Here is a 21,654-nt window from a genome sequence, read left to right on the forward strand (position 1 = left end):
GGCAGTGGTAGGTCTTACAGGCCCTTGGTGAGCAGACAAGAATTTGGGAAGTTACCCTGAAAGTAATGAGGAGACGTGGAGGGTTAATGTCCCTCCCTACTGTTGCTCCCCTCCTCCACCCAAACCTCTGTTCCGATAGAGTAGATGAGATTAGAGATGGGTTCTGCACAGAATGATTCAAGAGCTTGGAAAACTGTCTAAGACCATATCTGAAGGGGCAATGATCATTCATTCATTCAACAAATATTTATTTAGTAGCTATTTATTTAGGCACATTTTAGCACTGGGAAGGTAGAAGTAAATAAAGCTGGACCAAGACCTCCTGATGGAGCTGATAATGTAGTGGAATGAGATGGACAAGAGCCAGACAAACATACTATATGAGGTGGTGAAAAGGGCTATAAAAAAAAAAAAAAGGATGGTAAAGGAATGGGGTGTGAAGGTCAGGGGGAGGGTGTGCAAGACCCATTTACTAGGGGAGTGACCCAGCCAGTCATCCCTGCTAACTCCCTTTCCACTGAGTGCCCATTATTTAACACCATTTTAAGTAGAGTTTAAAGATTATTGTTTAGCACCTGTACACCCACAATCAATGGAGCTCCACCTCCAGCTGGCACCACCCGTGCATCTGCAGTGACCACAGTGACCAGCAAACTTCCACTTCCCCATATGTCGCCGCTACCACACGTCTCCCAGGGTGGGTAGCCACAAGCCCTTGGCACTCTGTTCTGACCCTTGCCTCACACCGTCTGGCCCTCTACGGGTAACAGGGCTGTGAGATCATCCCCCTGGGGGGACAGTGGGGCTGCTTCCCTAGGCCTGCTCCAGGTTGGACAGCAAGAAAAAGTGGATATAAACAGAACTGACAACAGGTTCAAGGGTCTTTGTCAGCAGTGGGGCAGCGGAACCACACTTCAGTCGCCTTCCTGAGGATCACGTCACCTCTACTGGCGACTCCTGAGAGGACGGGGCATTGGAAACAGTGAGAGAAAGAGACATAAGTAGCAGAACCCTGGGGGCTAAATGCAGGTTTGGGGGCCTTCTGTGGCTTGCATTTTTTCAGGAACTGTTGCTGGGGTAGATGATGAAGTATTAATGACACATACAAGAGACGAGACCTACAAAATAAGGAGTGGGGAACAAGTGTTCTGACTCCAAACCCCAGTGTCCTACTTGTGTCTGCCAGAATTCCAATCAAGAACACCACGGAACTACCCTGACCTTGAGCCTCAGAATTGTGACTCTCAACATGAGTCCAGCCAGGAATGTCAGCATTCTGACCTTGCCCGCTAGAGTTTCGCTCATGAGTTGTGATGCTCTAGCCACGGACTCTGTGGGTCCAATTACGGATCCAAGGATTCTGATGGCACAGTGGATGGCAGGCTTCTGACCTTGGATCCCAGAGGTACGACCTGGAATGGTGGTCTTCTATAGCAAAATTCCAACCTTGAACACCCGAATTCCAATCCCAGGCACCCTAATCTCAACTAAGAATTCCTGAACACCCAAGCTTTCCAGCCTGAATTTGTAGAGCTGACATTACTCTACAAGGATATAAAATTTAATTCTATGCAATAGACTCTTCCATAGGCCCACAGCCCTCAGAAATAAGCCAAATGTTGGGGTGAGAGGAGGAATCGGATGAAAACAACAATAAAAATAACACCGGCTTACATGTGTGGCACATCAGGCCCTTTGCTTCATCAGGCACTTCACATGCTTCATCTCGTTCAATCCTCTGGACAGCCCCAGAGAATTTATTCTTCCCATTTTACAGATGGGGAACCTGAGGCTCAGACCAGTACAGTTTGCTGACTCAATACTCAGTGCTTTTTCTAGTCACTACAGCAGTTTTTTCCTCCTGATCTGGTTGGAGACTGGGTAGGGGGAGATCAGATCCTGTCAGCTAGGAAGTTGAGGATTTACCAATGAATATCCCTGATGTGTGTTAGCATCCATGAGGTGTGAGCTGCCTTGGGCTTTAGATCCAAGTCCCAGCTGGGCAGGACAGTCATTCATTCAACAAACACTTGGCACCCTGTGTTCTGCTTGATGCCAGGAGTAAGGAGAGGAGAGGGGAGCCCGATTGCTTCTGTTACCCAAGCCCTACCCTTTTCATTTTCCCCTTCCAGACGGGAGGGCCTCAGAGGCAAGAAATGATTCCTCATTCCATTTCATCATCCAAAGGCTCTGTTTCAAAGGGTCACAAAGTAGAGCCCCAAGGACTGAATGTGGTCTGTTTGGCCCACTGAAGTGTTTTAATTTTTAGGAATTATTTGCCAACATTGAGAAATTGGGTTGTCCCACATGAAAATTAAAATTTCTGCCTGGGTCAGGACCCAGCTGGAGCTGAGTAGTAGCTGCCTCTCCAGATGAATGTGTGTGCTGCAGTTCACCGCAGTCCCCACCACTCCCTGCTGCCCCCTTGACACTAAGGCTGAGTGTAAACTGGCTTCCTCACTGAACTTGCCCTACCACACTTCTCCACCCAGCTGCATTACTTGTTAACTACTACCTTCCTGGACCCTGCAGCCATCTGGATTTGCGGTTCCTACTCTGGCCTCCGTGTCCCTAGTCAGGGAGCTTGAGGAGGTGCTTTTTCCTTGACAAGTTCCCTGGCACTGAGGGGTCTTCTACTCCTTACCATAGCACTTTTGAGTCACTCTTCCCAGGAGGCAGGGCCAGTTTTATGGGGGTAAAACCCGCATAGGCATTCGGGGCCTTGTGATTAGAAGGGCCCCATGATTGGTTTAATACTTTACTGTCACCATCTTGAAATGCTTACGAATTTTTTAACAAGATGGCATTTTCATTTTACATGCACTCCCACAAATTCTGCAGCTGACCCGGCTAGTGGATCCCTCAGTAATTAGGGGCACTTGGCACACGCACACGCACACACACCACAGACTTCTCTAATATGTCCGGAAAGCCACCTCTTTAGATTGGCCTATTCTCACAGTCATGAGGCCAGCAAGGGTCTAAAATTTTTATACAGTGGTGGGGGGCTTGGGGGCAGCCATGTGGATGGAGGGGAGGGGGACAAGGGGACTTGCCTTGGGCTGCATTTGCAGAGAGCTTTATGCGCCCATACCAAAGGATGGGGGGCATGATGGAGACTGGGGAGAAGGGTGGGGAGTGTCTAAGCCCCCTACCCTGCAGCCACTCCTTGGTACAGTCATTGAATGAACAGTTCAAGCAAGCAAGGTGTCATCAAAGGCCAGAGGAAGGCAAAGTTTTCAACAGATTCTCTTTCCTCCCCACTTCCTGAGAAAAGGGAAAGAGAAGGAAAACCAACCACAGCAATAGCCCAGTGCTGGCCCATCGGGCCAGGTAAGTGCATCCGTCTTTCCTGCTTGGCAAAGTTACTCTGCCCATTTTCCAGCTGAGGAACTGCGGCCCAGAGAGAGGAAGGGTCTGTCCACCCAGAGCCCCGTAGCTCATACATGGTAGTGTTGAGCTTATGGGTCCAAGCCTGCAGAGTTCCAAACCTGAGTCCGTTTCCCTTATCCTGCCAGGAAGGTGGTCTGAGAGGAGGGAAGACAGTGGTGAGGAGGAGGGGAAGGACGCCTGCTCTAGGTGGGCCTACTCTCAAAATAAACCAGAGAGACATTTTATAGTGGAAAGTACATAAATGCCACCAGGTCCAAACTGGTCGCTCAAGGTCAGGGAGGGCCTTCTGAAGAGATGACATATGAGCTGAGATCTGAAGGATGAGGAGGGACAGCTGGAATTTCAAGATATGGAGCCAAAGGCCCAGAGAGGTTAGGTCATTTGCTCAAAGTCACATAGCTCCCTTGTGCCTTCCATCCCTCCCTCCTGCCCTCCGATAAACTGCCTCTGACAAAGCCCCTCCTCGGCATCCAGCCGTGAGGACTCTAGAACATAGGCAAACAAACTTTTACTGTAAATGCTGTTGCCACCAAAAGCAGCCTTAGATAATAGGTAAGTGAATGTGGCAGATATTCCAACAAACCTTTACTTTTATAAAGCAGGCAGCCAGCCCACCCTGCTTTAGCACACAGAAATAAGATACAGTCCCAGACTTTGAGAACATCCTGCTTTGGTTGGGGAGATAAAACAAGCTCAGAAGGAAACTGAATACAATAACGAACATGATATATGGTGCAAGTGAAATAGAAATGGAGAGCTTGTTGAAGAATGATCACTTCTGCGGCTCAAGAAGGAAAGAAGTCAAATTCAGGTTCTCAGAATGGGCCACCTGCACCAAGAGGCCCTCTTTGACCATGTCCTGCTGTTCTCTATCAAACACCTTGCTTCTTTCCTTCACAGTGTATGTATTACACTGTGTGATTATTCTTTCATTTACTTTTTTTGTTTGTTTAATGCTTATTTCCCTCCAGGAGGCTATAAATTCCATGATGGCTGTAGATTACTTTTGCCACCTTACATTTACTCTCCCCTCTCTTGGTAAGAGTACTTCAACTTTTCTTGGGAGTACTTCCTCTTTCCCGTTCTTAATCTCATCCCAGCTCTAGCCATTGACATGTGATCCAGACTTGGCTGAGTGACTGGCTCAGAGATGGGACACCGAAAATCAGCTCTGGGATTTTGATGGAACTATTGGGAAAGAGACTTGCTTTTTCCCTAAGATGGAAGCCTATCTTTCCAGTCATGTTGGTACAGCCTGCTGAGAAGCCAACACAGAGAAGAGACCTTAGACGTAGTGGAGACCAAGTCTTGATGACACATTTAAGCCCCTGGATCCAGCCCTGCCTGAAGCTTTTCCTAACCTGGAACTCTTCAATTACATTTTTTGCATAAATCTGCTTGAGCTGCGTATTTGTCACTTGCACCCAAAAGAATCCTAACTAATAGGTATACAAGTGCTTCTCAAGCACCCAGTGTGGTGCCTGGCATAGGGTTAAGTGCAATAGATGTTGGTTGCACAAAGAACAGGTGGCATTGAAGCAGTGAAGCAGGACCTCAAAACATGCACCTACACCCACATAAAGTTATAAAGACCAGAGAAGCCTAGAAATGAAGCTAACTTTGAAACAAAAAGGATTGTCCCAGGAACAGGGAGGAATGACTGAATGAAATTGCAGTCACTATTTCAAGGAACAATAAAGGATATATAAACACATCCATGGTATAGGTGGTAAAGGAAAAATTTATCCATTCAAAGAGACAGTGGGAATTCCAGTCATGATTCTCAGATGGAAGGCTGGGTCAATATCATCATCTTATATCCACCTTTCTCACGGGCTGTCTCTTTGGTACAACTGGTTCTAAATAAGGTCTCTGAAAGGTAGGGCTGGCCAAGGTCAAGGGCCCCAAGGATCACACAGGCCTTGGAAAGACTCAGGAATGGGCCCTAAGTAGCAATTAGTGAAATATGATGGTCTATTTTTAGAAGATGTTTGATTCCAGGTCCATTACCTGGCGGATGTGAGTGATGGTGTGGAACAGGCAAATGTAACATTATTCTCTCAAAGATAGTGTTTGCCAGCCAGGCCATGGTGGGCAATTACAGTGGAGACCAGCCTTGCTGCAGAGCAAAAATGGAGCAATCAGAGTGTGAGGAAATACCTCAAGTGTGTAATATAATTGTTTCCTTGCTGTAAGTAGAAGGTCAGAGGTCACTTCTTCCTGGCCTAGAAAGTGCGGGGATGGTAGTGGGCAGGTAGAGACAAGAGAATAGGAGGAAATGGTTGGGGGGTATACCTGGGAAATCCTTTGATCAATCATCACAAGATCATGCAAGTTTGCTCATTAATTCACTAAACAAACATTAACTAATATGTATCTGCAACAACAATAATAATAATAATAACAGCAGCTAACTTGTACCGAACACTCGCTGAGTGCCAGGGACTGCTCTGAGTGCTTCATGTAGAATTGCTGCAACAGCGCTGGTTGTTAGGAGGCTTCTAAAATTACGGATCAGGAAATTGAAGCCCAGAGGAGTTGTTATTCCCCCAAGGGCACACAGCTTGAATCATCATTGAGCTGGGACTTGAACCCAGGCACTCAGACTGCAGAGCCTGCATTTTTAAGGATTCCTGTCTCTCTGTGGGCCAGGCTTGGCATCCACAGAACAACCCGTAAGCTAGTCTTCATGGTTGGTGTGTTGTAGGAAGAAGGCATGACCATCAGGTTTCTGGTGTGTAGAGGAGGTAGGAGTCACTGCTGCCTGAAGTGGGTGTGGGTAGTGGAGGGAAAGAGAAGCTGGGTCCTGAGGTGGGGAGAGAGAGGCTGTAGGCAGAGAGGAAGGAGGCATGCAAAGGTGTGGATCAAGACCAGGGGAGGGTGAGTACCCGGGGAATGCAGAAAGGCGGTGTGGTGTGAGCTGAGAGTATCCTGGAGAGGAGAAGGGAGGAGGTGTGGGTGAAGAGGCTGGCTGGAGCCTTGAAGGTCAGGCTAAGGAGTTCGGACTTTATCCTGGGGGCAGTGAGAATGATGGAAGGGTTTTTGTAATGGGATAATTAGCATGAGCAGATTATACTTGAGAAAGACAGTTCTGGTTCCCTGCAGAAGACGGACTGGAGGGGGAAGCCGCAGGCAGGGGCCAGCGCCGAGGCTCAGAGCACCATCACCCAGCAGCACCATTCACAGTAGCCAAAGGGGAGCACCCCAAGCAACCCCGGAGGGGTAACTGGATAAACAAAACATGGCGTACACATACGATGAGTATTATTCAGCCTTAAAAAGGAAGGAAATTCTGGCACATGCTACAGCATGGATGAACCTTGAGGACATTACGCTGAATGAAATGAATCAGTCACAAAAATACAAATACCGTACGATTCCATTATATAAGTACCTAGAGTAGTCAAATTCCCAGAGGCAGAAAGTGGAATGGTGGTTGCCAGGGACTGAGGGGTGGGGAATGACGGGTTAGTGATTAATGAGTGTAGAGTTACAGTTTCACAAGATGAAAATGTTCTGGAGATCGGCTGCACAACAGTGTGCATACACTGAACCAAATACTTAAAAATAGTTAAGGTGGCAAATTTCGTTATGCGTATTTTACCACAAATTTTAAAAAATCACCTGGAGGTTGTTTTCCATTGTGAGGCTCGGGCATGGGTGTTTTTCTTTTTTGTCTTTGTTTCATTTATTTATTTATTTATTTATTATTAAAGTATTATTGATATACACTCTTATGAAGGTTCCACATGAAAAAACGATGTGGTTACTCCATTTACCCATATTATCAAGTCCCTACCCATTCCCCAGTGCAGGCACTGTCCATCAGTGTAGTAAGAGGGCATGGGTGTTTTTCAAAGCTCAGGTGATCCGAATGTCCAGCCAGGGTTGAGCACCACAACTCTGAGAAGTATGCCCTATTTATATGCCCACTTGCAGAGGTGAGGTGCCTAGTGGGCTCATATAGCCAGGAAGTGGTGGAGTTGGGATGTGAGCCGAGGGCTGCACCAAGGCCCACAGGAATTTGTCACACATGGTAACACTGCATCTTACTTGTTATTTATGTCACCAGGGAAACATTTTAAGAGACCTGCTGCCCTGGATATTAACATGTGAATTCTGATTCTGGCTGCCATCCACCCACCTCTAATATCGGGGCTGAGGTGTGCCCCTGTCCCTGGCCCCACATGGTCATGCCCACCTTTATTAAAATAATGCTTAATGTTAACCCTGTGTCTCCAATGGTCCCACCCAGCAGCCTCTGGGGGCAAGATCATTATGGATCAGGAGCCAGGATCACCCCCAAGTCAGGTGGGTGATGCTGAATACCTTTCTCACATAGTCCTCCTCAGGCTCCCCCAGGTGAAAAGGAAAGCCAGGGAAGGCATCCTGGAGCTTGCTGCTTACTTCCTGAAGGACATTCACACAGCACAGAGGTCAGATCATGGGCTCATAGTCAGGGAGTCCTCCCATTTGCTGTGTAACCCCAGGCCAGTCACTTCACCTCTCTGGGCCTCATTTCCACGGCTGTAAGATGAGGGTAATTGTCTTTCCTTCACAGGGTGACGGTAGGATTCAGTGCATATTTAACACACTATGCCAAGGACACCATAAGCACTCAGGGAGTCATAGCTGCCACCACTATTATCTTAATTTTCTCCAGGAGATGGAAATGAGGCTGAGCAGCCCAGGCAGCCCTGGAATTTCTTCTTTTAAGATGATCCCTGATAGGGGTTTGGTTATAAGCTACTTTCTTAGCTCATAACTCAGTACCAGGACACTCTTAAATGAGGTTTCCCACAGGTCTTTGGCTGGTTCCCCCAGGACCAGATCCTAAGACAAGAATCCACGTCCAGGTGGTCTGTGTGGAAAGTGATCCCAGAAAACATTGGTAGAGGAGAGGGGACATGCGACAGGGAAAGGAAAGAGGCCAAACAGGCAGGGTAAATTATGAAGCAAGGAGCCACTTGGGGGCTTAATTCTACTGAGGATCTCTGGGGACCAGTGTACACCATGTACCTCTGAGTTACACCCCCATCCAGAGGCAAGGGAGCTTGGGTGCTTACGCACATTCCCGCATCAGTCAGCACTTGAGGGCTGCTCTGGGTGGGGCACTTGCTCCCTGTCTTTACTGGACTCCACTGGCTAGAAAAAGCATGTAGGCAAAGAACTGCCCATGCTGGCGGCTGAGAGTTGGGCTAGCAGCACCGAAATAGTAAGAGCTAAAAGACGGATGGGACACTGACCAAATCTCCATCAGGATCGGGTCCCTGTTCTGCCCCGGCTGCCTGTGTGATGTTGAGCAAGTTATGTAACCTCACCTTACAGAGAGCATGATGTATCATTTTATAAGAATAATACTTTTTTGAAAAAGAGCTTATTTATCTGGCAGGATTGTCAGGAGGATTAAATGAGACAATTAAAAACAAAAAAAAATCTTAACAGTTTTTGAAGGTTTTCTATGCACCAAATTCTATTTGAAGTGCTTTGCATGCATTCGTTCATTTAATTCTGGTAGTGATTCAATTAGGCGGGTACCTCGATTGCCCCCATTTTGTGAGTGAAGGAACGAGGCCACAGGGAGATACAGTAGTTTGCCCTAGATCACATGGTCAGTGAATAGAAGAATCAAACTTTGAACTTGGGTGATCCAGCTCTAAAACCAGGGCTCCCATTCACGATGCCTTCAAGTAGGATGTACACAAAGTGCAGGGCATGGAGTTGGTGCTTAATGCATGCTTGTTCTCTTCCAGTCAATTAAGGTTTGCTCATTTGGCCAACACTTTTCTTTCCTATGCATGTTCACGTTCCTTAGCCTACCACAGCCTTTCAAAACCTCCGAGAGACCAGCCGTCAAGGTATGACCCTGGTGAAGCTTCCTGGAGGAATGAGCCTCGACGAGGGAAACACTGAGATCACAGGCACCTGGAAATGGTCCCTGATCTTTCGCCAACTTGCACGACCCAGGCAAGTCACTGACGTATCCTCTGTGTTTCCTTATATCGAATGGGGATATTGGATTTATGAAGTATGGCTTCAATGTTTTACATGCATTATCTTACTTATTCCTTCAGGCAACCCTGTAAAGTGGGTTTTATTATCATCCTCATTTACAGATTAGGAAACGGAAGCTATGAGAGGTGACGTGATTCGCCCAGAGTCCAGAGGTTAGGAAAAGGCAGGGCTGGGATTCCAACCCAGGTCTGTGTGACCCCACAGCCAGGATTCTGGTTCTCTGGCACACCATCTCCCAAGAATAAATATGTGCACCTAAGACGTGGGGCCAGCAAGAGCCTCAGCCAGGTGACTCAGAGCACTGGAGAGGCCCCGTGGATTCTGAGGCAGTCTCCCTCATTTTTCTTGATGATAATCTACAAATTTCCCTGGCTCGGGTCAAGGAAGTATCATCCCACTAGAAGCATGAAACCCCATGGGGCAGGCAGCGCTCCAACAATCAAGAGCACTGTCATTGGATATGTTGCCAACCAGCGGTATAGCTAGAACAGAGGAATTCAGTGATGACACTAACAAACGGCCCTTGTTTTACCTAAGCCAGGCACTGAGCTACATCTTTACACAGGTTATCGCCTAGTGGCCCTACCAGGTGTGCTCTGCTATAACTACAATTTCCCAAATGAGGAAATTGGGACTCAGAGAAAGAAAGGACCTTGCCCAACGTCATACTCCTGGTGAGCGATGGAGCTCAGAACTGAACCTCATCTGTTAGACTCTAGACATGATCTTTAATCAAATCAAATTTTAATTTAATCAAATAGGCACAATACTGACCCCTGTCCCTAAATAAAGGCTGCTTTTGAATATAATAATAACAAGAGTAATAATTCACATTTATAAAGTACTTCCCATCTACATTCAGATGTGAAATCTCAATGCATCATCAGAACAGACTCAAGAGGTGGGCAAAGCCATTATCACCATCAGGCAGATGAGCCCACTGAAGCTCAGAGAGCGTGTGTGGTCTGCCTAAGGTTCCAGGATTAAGAAACAGGTTGGAAACCAGACCAACATGGGTTCAAACCCTGGCTCTGCCATTTTCATTCCTTAGATACTTACTGAGCCCTCAGCTGTGTGAGCTCTGGCAAGTGCCTTCACTCTCAGAAGCCCCCTTTTCTTTTTGTAAGAGTCAATACCACTCATCAAATCCAGTCCCTCCTTCATCTGAAAATGCTGGATACTTGCTTTCCCAGGCCTCCCTGTAGCTAGACCATGAGCTGGTCCTGGCCAATGGGATTTAAAACATTTCCCAGGGGCTCCTGGGAAAGGTTTGTGTCAGGGGAAAACGGTGTCAAGGAGGAAACACTGCTCCTCAGTGGCTGGACTCAATGTGCCTACATTGGAAGGCTGATACTCAGTAGCCGCCTTGTGATATGAGGCATCAAGCCAGAGGATTAAGCCACCTGCAGGAACTGGAGGGGCAGAAAGACAAGGAATCTAGAATCCTAATGGCATCATGGAGCCATTAACCTGACCAGCTACTTTGGAACTTTGTGGCATGTGAGATGAGGCCTCTTCCTCCTTACAGAAGCCACTTTGAATTTTCTATTCTATTACTTGCAGTCCAAACAAGCAGACCACCTGACCAGACTGCTGAAGGGATTTCATGAGACAGTGGATACAAAGTACCATTGATCAGTGCCTGGAACAATAAACAGCAGCTACTCTGGAAATTGGGAAATTATCTAAGGGCTATAACCCTGAAACTGTCCCAGGGAGTACAGGAACTCCTGGCCTGGCAAATTAGCTCCCCCTCACTCCCACTGAGAAAAGCCTGAAGAGTTTTCCATGAAAGCAGAAACCCAGTGGCAACCCAGCACTGCAAACCTGTCACTCTGATGGGGCTGACCCCAGCTTCCAAACAAGAATCAATCACACTGCCTTTTGCCTAATGGATTTTGATTTTCACTCCCCTGATGGTGGAGGCAAGGGCCCTTGCATTGGTTTGTCTCTGTGTTGCCAGAATATTCCATTAATTATTAATAGTGTCTGCTTAGCCTCTCAGTACTGCTATCAGAAGGGCAGAGTTGGCTGTAACTCAGCCCACTGGCCACAGAGAAAGGACTCTGCCCCTTATTATTTGTAGCAATAAGCCCTGCCTACTATGTGCTAGGCACTGCACTAAATTTTGGCAGGCATAATTTCATGAGGACCCAGCAAGGCAGGTCCTTTACCTCCATTTTACAGGTGGGAGGCTGCAACTTGGAGAGGTGAAGCACTTGCCTACGGCCAGGAACTGGAGAGGCGGTGGAGCTGGGCCTGGAAGCAGGCCTGTTCTTGCTCTTAAATGCACGCAATATGGCCATTCCTGTATCTCACAACCACCAGACATAGTTCTCCATTTGACTGTCTCTTTCCATAACCTCTGAGAAATTTCCAGAGCCCTCACTGTTCTGACAAGCAAAGCCTCCAGGTCCGGGAGATGGTTGAGGGTGGGGTGGGCAGAGTGCGGATGACTGAAGGCTGCCAGAGACACATGCAACTGGGCTGCATTTGGGCAGTGCGGAAGGAGTGCCAGATCCCCAAACCCTGAGACACAGTGACTGACTAATTGCTTGCTCCAGTCATTCATTCCACATGTAGTTATTTGGAGCTCCTCACCATGATGGGTACAGGGAACAGAGCAGTGAATACAACTCATGGTGCTCACACACTTGTAGGGGAGAAAAAGATAAACAAATGGAAGCAAATAGAGTTTCAAATGGTGCTTGTAGCCTATGCAGCAAAGACACTGCATGATGGAACAGACAGTAAAGGGAAGGAGGCTGGTTTAAACAGGGGTCAAAAGAGGTCTCTCTGAGGAGGAAATATCTGAGTAGGGGTTAAATGAGGAATGAGAAGGGAATGAAGAGAAGCACGTGGCCATGGGACAGTCTGGGGAAGAACATTCCAGACAGTAGGAATAGCAAGTGCAAAGGTCCTGAGGTAGGATAAAGCCTGGCCTGCTTAGGGAACAGCAAGGAGAACAGTAGGACTGGAACCAAGTGAACCAGAGGAAAGTGGAAGGATGGGCTCAGGGAGGGCATGGGGCTGATTCAATAGGGTCTGGGATGCCATGGTGAAGGGTTTGGATTTTATTCTGAGTGTGATGGGAAACCTCTGGAGAATTTTAAGCAGATGAATAATGTGATCCAATTTATATTTGAAAAGCTCGCTCTGGCTGGTGTGTGGGCAATGGATCACAGGGGCAAAAGTGGAAGCAGGGAGACTAGGAAGGAGACTGTGGCACTTAATCATTATGGAAAGAACAGGGTCTTTAAAATTACACTTGGGTTTAAATCTCTGGCTACTCCTCTTTGCCTGCTGTGTGACCTTGGGCAAATTATTTAACTTCTCTGAGCCTCCATATTTGTTAAAGGTGGGATAATAACAGAGTTGACATAAGGACTAATGGTGTTGTTACACTCCGTGCTCTGTAAATGTTTGATCAATGGTAGTCAAGAGTTCTATACTGAGGGCCAATGAACCTGCTCGCCTGCCTCCCCATTTCAGCTCTGGCTGCAATATATCCATCTGCCAGGAATGTGAGTTGGCAGCTTGAGCCTGGGATCACAGAGAGGTCATGAAGCTTGTCCCTGCAAGCAGATTAATCCAAGGGAGAGAAGAGGCTGTTTTATTCCCAAACAGAGCCTTCTGCAAGCCTGAGCTCCCCTGCCTTGCTGCCTGGTGCCAACCCAAACACAGCTCTTTGACTGCTTCTTCTCTGGGTGGGGGGTGACCCTCCACTCCCTTCCACTGCCTTGTGCCCAAGTCTTTGGGACAGGACAGCGAGAAGGGAAAGTCACGTTTGGGCCTAAATGGGACATGGAGGAGATGAACCTGTGTGAGGCCTAGAAATAGCAAAATAAATCTGTTGATCCTAAGCTGGTTAGGGTGAGTGACTCTTTCTTAAGAGGGAGGCTTTTTGAACATGAAACCTGGGGCAGGATTATGGCCAGAGTAGCCCACAGAAGAGGAAACAAGGCGTAGGAATCTCTACGTCCTGTTTAGGGGCAACAGGGAAGAAACAAAACATATGGGCCTCCCCCCACCCTCCTACCAGCCTCCACCTGCTCTCAGAGGCCTCCCCTTGGGCAGCCAGGTGAGGGGAAAGCATCTGGCAGTGCCCCCTTCAGAACCAGCCCTTCAGGTGGGCCTTCAGTGAGGGGCCAGCTGAGCCAGAGGATCCCACAGAGAGCAGCCAGGCTGGACAGGGGCAGCCCTAGCTAATGATTATGGCTGGTACGTAGACCTCCTCCTCTCATTTCCTTTTGCCATGAGTACGTTTACCCGTCCCCCTTTTGGGTCCCACTCTCAGAGAGTGAGTTATGTTCAATACGTCCTTCCCAATTTGATCTTCCTGGATATCAACATCAACACCTCTCTTTTCTGGGCTCCCCCTGGGCCCCACCCAACCTCTTTTAAAGTGTCAAACACACTATGTTGTCATTTTCTCCTTATACCCAGCACATTGGCCATGTGAAGACAGGCACCCATCTCTCTGAGGCATTCCTGAATCCCAGCCTGACACAGAGAAGCTGCTCATCAACCAGTGACCTCCTGCCCTGGCCCAGCCCCCACCCCAAGTCTCTCTCAGTCCCTTACAGCCTCTGCCTTTAACCAGCAGCATACACGACTCCCTGCCTTACCCCTGGGTGATCAAAGTCATTCCTGCCTCCTCCTGCTTTATTTTTCACACTGCCTCATTTTTCTCTTCTGTTTCAAAATTTACATCCTCTTCTGACAGCCGAAGCATCTTTACAAGATGCATCAAACCATTCTTGGAACAAACTCATCAAATGAAGAAAGAAAGAACAAACCAGGGGTGACCCCTCGCCCACAAGCATCCACAGCCAGCTGCATGCACCATGCATGCACACACACACCCCTCAGAGGCCCTTTGCCTCATTTTTTATGTTCAAACTGCCTGACAGTATCTCAGTGTTCCTCCAAGCATGTCTGCAAGCTGCTTTCATTCCTTCCTTGGGGCAAAGTGGGGTTATAAACACAGGGTTAAATATTAAAATTGCAGGGCCACCCCTCTCTACTCTGGTTTTTATTTAGAACAGACCAAACTCAACTCTACTCCATCTCAGCAAGACTCTACTGTCCCTCTGCAGTCTCTCTCTTATTTGCAGTGTCCATCCTCTTGCTGTGAATTTTTACACATCTCTGTAAACTCTTTTCTCCAGTGAAGTTGGAATATAAAGTATTAGATAACAAAAGGATGGGGTCACCAATGCCACATAGGGAACAGTCTGGTCCTCACCTCTGAGGTCTCAGCCACAGCCCCTCCCTCTTTCTGGTCGTCGTATTTGGGAACTAAGTCAGAGCTCGTCAGCCGTGGTCCTCAATCTGCTGGCCCTCCTGCCACTAAGTCCCGGACTCACCTTGGCAGCCACGGAGGAATTGGGCTTCTCCAACAGGTCCCAGAGCTTTTTCCTCTTCTCTGCGCAGCAAGTGTTATCGAACTCCTCGCCCTCCCGCTCCCGTAGGGTCTCGGCCTCACGCTTGAGCTCCTCGTTCATCTGTTCCTTCTTCTGGTGGTAGCGGGCCTGGCAGCAGGACTCCAGGTAGATTTCGTCGATGCCCCAGTAGTCAAGCTCTTGGCTGAAGCTAAGCGCGCACATCTCCTCCATCATGTGCAGCCGCCCAGTGCGGTAGAAGTTGAGGATAGAGGTGAAGGCTCCAGGATGGCGGTCAAAGAAGTACTCGTTGTCGTCAAGGCTGTAGTCGTCGCACACATCGAGCAGCGAGTCATGCGTGTTGCAGTCCCGGAGCTTGCCCAGCCGCGTGCGGGGCAGGCGGTCCAGCGTGCGCCAGAGCACTTCATGTGCCAGTCCCCCGACGTTGAGACGGACGCGCCTCGAGCACGCCTTGCTGCGCACAATCTCCATGGGCTCGGGCGGCAGCGAGCTGGTGGAGTGGGAGCCATGCTTCGTCATGCCCGCCGGCATCGCTGGTCCCGACGCCCCGACCCCCCCTGCCCCCCCAGGCCGCTGTCACTGGACGGCAAGGCCGGCCGCCGCGGGGGAGGGGGGCAGGGAGCGCTGTGGACTGCTGGGGATGCAGGGGGCCGCACGGTGCGCGTCACGGCCGTCTTCTCACCTCCATCCCGACTGCTGCGAGGCAGAAATCGAAGGCAGGTCAGCAAAAAGGGAGCTGGGCGCCGCCCCTTCCCACTTCACACGGGCCCCAACCGGCCTTGACCTTCCAGGCGCTTAAGAGGCTCAGAAGGGACGGTCCCTTTGGGTGCTGTCCCTCCCGCCGGTGCTGAAACCCGCCCCACCCGGTGGATGGAGGGAGGGCCGCCCAACGGGGCGGGGAGAGGGCCCCCAAGAAGCGCTCCAGGGACCGGGGAGGCCCCACCCTGGGCTTCGGCAGCCCAGGCGCGACCCAGCCACTCGGGGCGCTGTCCGCCCCGTCGAGTGCTGAAACTAGCTTCTTTCTGGGTCTCCCCGTCGAGTAGCGAACCAGGCCCCCGCAAAGGGAAGAGACGGAACCTGCATGAAAAACTTTTTTTTTCCTAAAGATTTCTCATCTTTTCCTTCCCCCGCTCCAAGAAAATCAGGATTTGAGTTCTAGGGGAGTGGCAGTGGGTTTGCTTTTTCTAAACCTGAAAAGATTTGGGGAAATTCTGGAGGGTTTCAGGTGCCCACCTGTCAGAGGTCACAATAGACGGGATGGTCACGACAGCCTCGCTGTCCTGGAGCGACCCCTCGCCCCAAACCACGGGAGCATCCCTGAGGTCGCTCCGGCGACGAGATGGCCCCTGAAGACGCAAAGCCAAGCTCTGTGAGGGACCGTGCCCCTCCCTCCGCGCCCCCTACCCCACCTCAGGAGGGGCGCGCACAGTGCTGGGGATCCACCTGCTCGGTCCTCCCCTCGCTGCCTCCCCGCCCCCTTCTCCTCCTCCTCCTTGCTGCTCTCCTGCGATGGCTTTTTATAACTCCGGGTTCTGCGCCTTTCCTGGGGCTTGGAAGGGAAGGGGTGGGGGAGGTGGGAGGCGGGGAAACGAGCTGAATTTTCTGGCCTTTTCAAAATGTGCCCTCCTCCTGAGGCGCACAGGTGATTTCGGGGTCTCCCCTGAGCCCCCGGTACGTGAGGCTCACGCCCTTTCCCCTCGCCTGGGAATGGGGATCGCACGTCTCCCCAGGCCCCAGCCCTTGCCCGCCTCCCCACCCCAGCCTGGAGCCACGGAGCCCGGATAGACCAACAGGCCGAGGCGCGGCAGGCAAACCCCCCACTCCTGTGTCCCCCTGCGCCCCCGCCGTGGGCCGCGCGCCCTAACACTCACCCTGAGGGAGGCCGTCTTTCGGGGCCAGGGACCGCGCATCGCCCCGGCCGCCCGGGCGCCCCCGCCCGCGGGCAGCGGCGGACCCGGGGCCAAGCCGGGCCCGGCCTACGCCGGCCAGGCAGGCGACGCGCCGGGGCTGCAGGCGCTGCGGGACCTAAGCGGGCTCTCCGAAGCGGGGGGCGCCGGCGGGCGCTGGGGGCGCGGGCGGCAGGACCGCGATCGGGCGGCGCCTCCTGCTCCACCTTCTCCACTGCTCCCGCGGCGGCGGCAGCGGCTGCTTGAGCGAGATCAACAAGTCGGGGCTGAGCTTCAGCTCAGCGCTGGCTGCGATTCTGTCCCGCACTTCAGAGTGCCCGGAGCTGGGCACCGAGGAGGGACGGCGCCACCTGCAGGTCGGAAGCGTGAGCACTGCTTAACTCCCGCCTGCCCGGGCCAGCCTGCTGGTGAGGCTGGGGGTGGGCAGGCGGTTTGGGCGAAGGAGATGCGCCACGTGGTCCGGCCCTTCCCACCTGGGCCGCCTCTCCTGCCTGCCTTGCAATTCCGCCTTCCTTCGTCCGGTCCCCAACGTGAGTTGAGTGCCTACTATGTGCGAGCCACTAGGATAAGCGCGTGAGAAACAGCTGTGAACCAAACACAATCGTCCGACTTATAGAGCTGGCTGGAGACAGACAAAGAAAAAAAAAAAAAGTCAGAGAATATGCCAGACGGTGTTAGGCGCTGGGGTGGGGGGTGTATAGCGAAGCAGAGGAGAGGGTAGGAGGTGGAGGTGAGGGGAGGGGCAGACTGCAATTTTAAATAGCCCTTGCTTTCATGAGCTTGCACTCTAGATTCTAAAATCTAATTCTAGAGTGGGATTCTGGATTCTAGCGGAGGAAGATGGACAATGAATACATCAACAAATAAATATGCAACGTGGCCTTGATGATAACTGCAAAAAATAAAGCAAAGTGGAGGGGTGGGGGAAAAAAGGGGAGGTCAGCTAGTGATTCATTCATTTATTCATTGGTGTTACTTCCAACAGTTGGTTATTGAGAGCTTCCTGTGTGCCAGGCCCTGTGTCAGGCTCAGCAAAGGAACTGTCCTCTCCTGGAACTCCCTGTCTAGTGGGGAAGACAGAATCCATCAAATAATCCCCAGAAATGAACATAGAACCAAAGGATTTACCTGGAGAGGTGAGCAAGGGCTCCCTAAGGACACAATAGTTGGGTCCCACATTTATGCATTTATTCTTTCAAATACATATTTACTACATGCTAAGTTAACAGGCACTGGGGATACACAGTAAGTACCCTGCTCTGAAAAGGAAAAACTGAACAAGCCACAGGGTCCCAAGGTAAGGTCCTTCCTGGATTCTGTACTTTTCTGCATTCCTACAATTAAGGAATATTTTACCATAAAGTTGCACATATTATTATTATACATTTTTAATCTGTTCACTTCTCATCACCTCCATCATCATGATCCTTGTCCAGCCAGGATGCCGTGGGTAGAGGCCAGGGATGATGCTAAACATCCTCCAAGCCACAGGATAGCCCCTACAATAAAGAATTTTCCAGCCCTGAATGTCAGTACTGCCATGGTTGAGATACCCTAGATTAACTTAATAGAAGGCAAAGGTATTGCTTGGTCTGGAAATGCTATTCTCTCAACCAATAATTAGCACCTAGTATGTGCCAGGCACCACTCTAGACACCGGACATATAGTGAGAATAAAAGAGGCAGTCCCTATGCTCATAGATTTATATTGGCGGGGTGGGGGGAGATACAGTTAATAAACAAGTAAATCAATAAACCAGATCATTTGGATTTTGAAAACTGCCAAGAAGAAAAGTAAACAAAAATAAGTGACAGAGCGAGCTTGAGAGGCTTCAGCAACTTTAGATAGGGTGGGGTCAGGCCAAATAAAGAAAAAAAAAAAAGGCAGGAGGCTTCCTGGAGCAGGTGATCTAAGCCGAGAACCTGAGGGCAGGGAGAGGACAACCCTGTGAAGTTCTGAGGGAGGGGGTACAGGCAGGGGAACCAAAAAGAGCAAAAGCCCTAAGGTGGGAATGAACTTGGGAAGGGAGTTAGAGAAGTGGACAAGACTCGGCCATGCAGAGCCTTGTTGGGATTTTATTCTCAAGGCTAAGGAATGAGTTTTTCTATTCCTGATTGAAAGCCGTGATAGAGTTTTAAGCACAGAAGTCCCATGTGGTGATACATGTTTTGAGGTGATTTTTCCAGCTGCTGTGTGCACTGAGGAGTGTTGGAGAACAGAGGCAGCGTCAGGAAGACACGGCACGAGGCTTTTGCAGAGGTAATGGGGCTTGGACAGGGATGATGATGGTGGGGACGGCCGGGCAATTTCACAGCCACAAGGCTCTGCTGGGGAGATTCTTCCCCAAGCCTGAGGCTAGTGCTAGATATAGTCCATGCCATTCAGATTCTTCCCTCCTTGGTGGCCTGATTCCTGCAAAGTTTGGCCCCAGATTTAGATAAAGAACATCTGGATATGCCTGCATCTTGGAAGTGCAGACAATGGAACAACTATCACTTTTCAGCAAACAGCCCTGTTGTTACTAATGTCCATTCATTTGTTCAACAAAGATACAATGAGAACTTCAGAAGGCTGTATTGCTGAATAACTCAAGAGGGTGAGTTCTGGAGTCAGAATGACTGGTACTTACCAAATGACCTGCGTAAGTGGTCTAACTTCTTTGAGTTTCTATTTTTCTCTCTGTAAAGTGGCAAGAAAGAGAATACCCACTTTATAGGGTTATTATGAGGAATTTATGGAAAACACTCACTCATTATCTGATAGATTGTAGGTTATCCAAGAGCAGGCCCTGGTCTGTCTTGCTCATCTCAAGTAATAGAATACTTAACTAATAGGGGCTTAAAGAATAAGGATATTTAGTTATGTCACATAAAAATTCAGGAGGAGGATGGTATGAGAGTTGATTCAGCAGCTCAATTATGTTATTAAGGAGCCAGATTTCTTCCATCCTTTTGCTCTGCCTTCTTCAATATATTGGCTCTTTGTTCCTGGCTTGTTGCCTCATGGTCACAAAAGGGCTGCCACCACCTCAGGCATCAGTCTCCATAAAACTATATTCAAGGGCAGAAGGAAAGAGATGGCCAAGGTGGCCAAAAATATTTCTCCTCTTGCATTTCTCTTTTTTTCATAATCTCCCTACTTAATGCCAAGTTCCCTAGACTACTCATTCCTAGACTACTCACTGGTAAAGAGAGTGGGATTCACCCCATAGGACTGAGTTCATTATTGCCCTTACAAAACTGAGGTTTGTTCAAAAAGGAAGAAGTGAAGATTGAAGTTGGTTAGGCAACTAACAGTGTCTGCCATACTGTTCCAAAAGTGTTCAACAAATAACTATTTGTTGAACAATTGAATAAATCTTTTATGAGAATATATGAGAAACTTATGAATGATACACCTTTGATCTCAGGAATATCCAATCCTTTGGTGGAGGTGGAGGCAAGGTATACAAAAATAAGATTGACAAAGAACTCTCTTACTGCCCACTCCCTGACTCTAAGCCTTTCATGAGGAGAACCCCCTGAGAAATTCACAGGGTCAAGTCAGCTAAACTGGTATTTGTATGTATCTTTTTAAAAGAAATGGCTAGTATTTAAGCAGTGTTTTAGCCTCTTGGCAACCCCCTATGCCAAACAGCAGAGATTATTAGTTGGTGATCTGTGGACTTGTGTTATTTTTTTAAATCTGAGTCAATATTTAAACATCAGAGGAGCTGACATAAAAATCTGGATTTCTGACTTGAAAAATTGTAAGAGCTGAGAAACACTGAGTCCATATTCCCATGCAATGTGGCAATTATGGCAGGAACAGATTCGTGACTGCCCTTGAGTCACAGCCATCCCCTTTAGGCAGGAAATGCTCTCCACTTTGCTACAGTTTCCACATCTCCCAGTGTTCCTCACTCAAGACACTTTTCTCACTTATGTTACTTGCCTGGTCTTGGTATAAATTTAAGTCTTTGCTCCTTGCCTACAAAGGCCAAAGAAGTCCAAAGAGTTTGTCTTCTCTCTCTGTTTCTGCAGGCTATGCACAGTTCCCGATCTAGAATCTTTACTTTCTGAATGAAAAGACTATAAACTATTTGGAAGCATCTAGCCTTCATTAGAATTTTCTGCCATCGTAAGAGGTGAGACTACCTAGAAATAAAGCCAATTCGGGGGAAGTAGAGCCCAGAGATTGAGATACTGAGTCCTGATGGTGTCATTAGAGCTCCTGGATCCAGCCATGCCTGAAGGCAACACCCTGGATTTTTCTAGTTATGTGAGCTATTAAATACCCCTTTTTACCTAAGCCGGATTGAGTTGTGATTTTGTTGTATATATTCCAAAGAGCCCAACTGATAAAATTTTTTCTTCACTAAGCAGAAGTTTACCATCTCCTCATAATGTATTTATATGAAACAGGGGGAAAGAAACTCACAGGCAACAGGGCAAAGGAATAATAAAACTCAGAATTTTCTATAGAGAAAGGACCCCTTTCCCCAATAAAAGTTCAAGTATAACCATCTCATTTTACAGGTGGTAAAACTGAAAAGCTCTTTGAGGGGAACAGCATCTCAATGGTTAACCAGTGAGTAGACAGCTGAGTAGACAGCTGAGTACCAGCACCAGGTCACAAACCATCTTCTCAGGCCCTCTCAGCAGACTTCCCACTGAGAGGTGTTGAGATATTTCCCTGAGGCTGAGTGAGGTCAAGTCAGCCCAATTCATCCTTGTAAATACAAGTGAATCCCCCTCTAAACTGTGCTGGCAAGAGATACGTCCATTTGAAGTCAGCTTTTTTTTCTTGGACTCCTTAATACCAGCCATCACTTATTTATAATCCCACTGAGTGTCCTACTCAGGTTTCTTGGCATTTCTCGGCACCAAGCAAGGCGAATTAATCCTCTTTTCCCTCTGCCCTTTGGATCCTTTGGCAGGAATAACTACTTTAT

General features: G+C 48.9%; 1 protein-coding gene across 2 annotated transcripts in view; it reads right to left on the reverse strand.

The window, feature by feature from the left end:
- Positions 1-16,842, reverse strand: part of KCNB1 (potassium voltage-gated channel subfamily B member 1) — a 95,619-nt gene extending 78,777 nt beyond the window's left edge. The window contains exons 1-3 of one of the 2 annotated variants that reach the window (XM_036902022.2): positions 16,685-16,772; positions 16,047-16,159; positions 14,778-15,509 (exon numbers count right to left, since the gene is read on the reverse strand). In XM_036902022.2, the coding sequence (XP_036757917.2) occupies positions 14,778-15,344 (567 nt within the window). In that variant the 5' untranslated portion in view covers positions 15,345-15,509; positions 16,047-16,159; positions 16,685-16,772. Of the gene's footprint in view, positions 1-14,777; positions 15,510-16,046; positions 16,160-16,684 lie in introns of both variants that reach the window. The other variant, XM_036902021.2, reaches the window with a different exon arrangement.
- Positions 16,843-21,654: the final 4,812 nt, after the last annotated feature.

Source organism: Manis pentadactyla, chromosome 5, assembly GCF_030020395.1.
Source record: "Manis pentadactyla isolate mManPen7 chromosome 5, mManPen7.hap1, whole genome shotgun sequence".
Classification (NCBI taxonomy): domain Eukaryota; kingdom Metazoa; phylum Chordata; class Mammalia; order Pholidota; family Manidae; genus Manis; species Manis pentadactyla.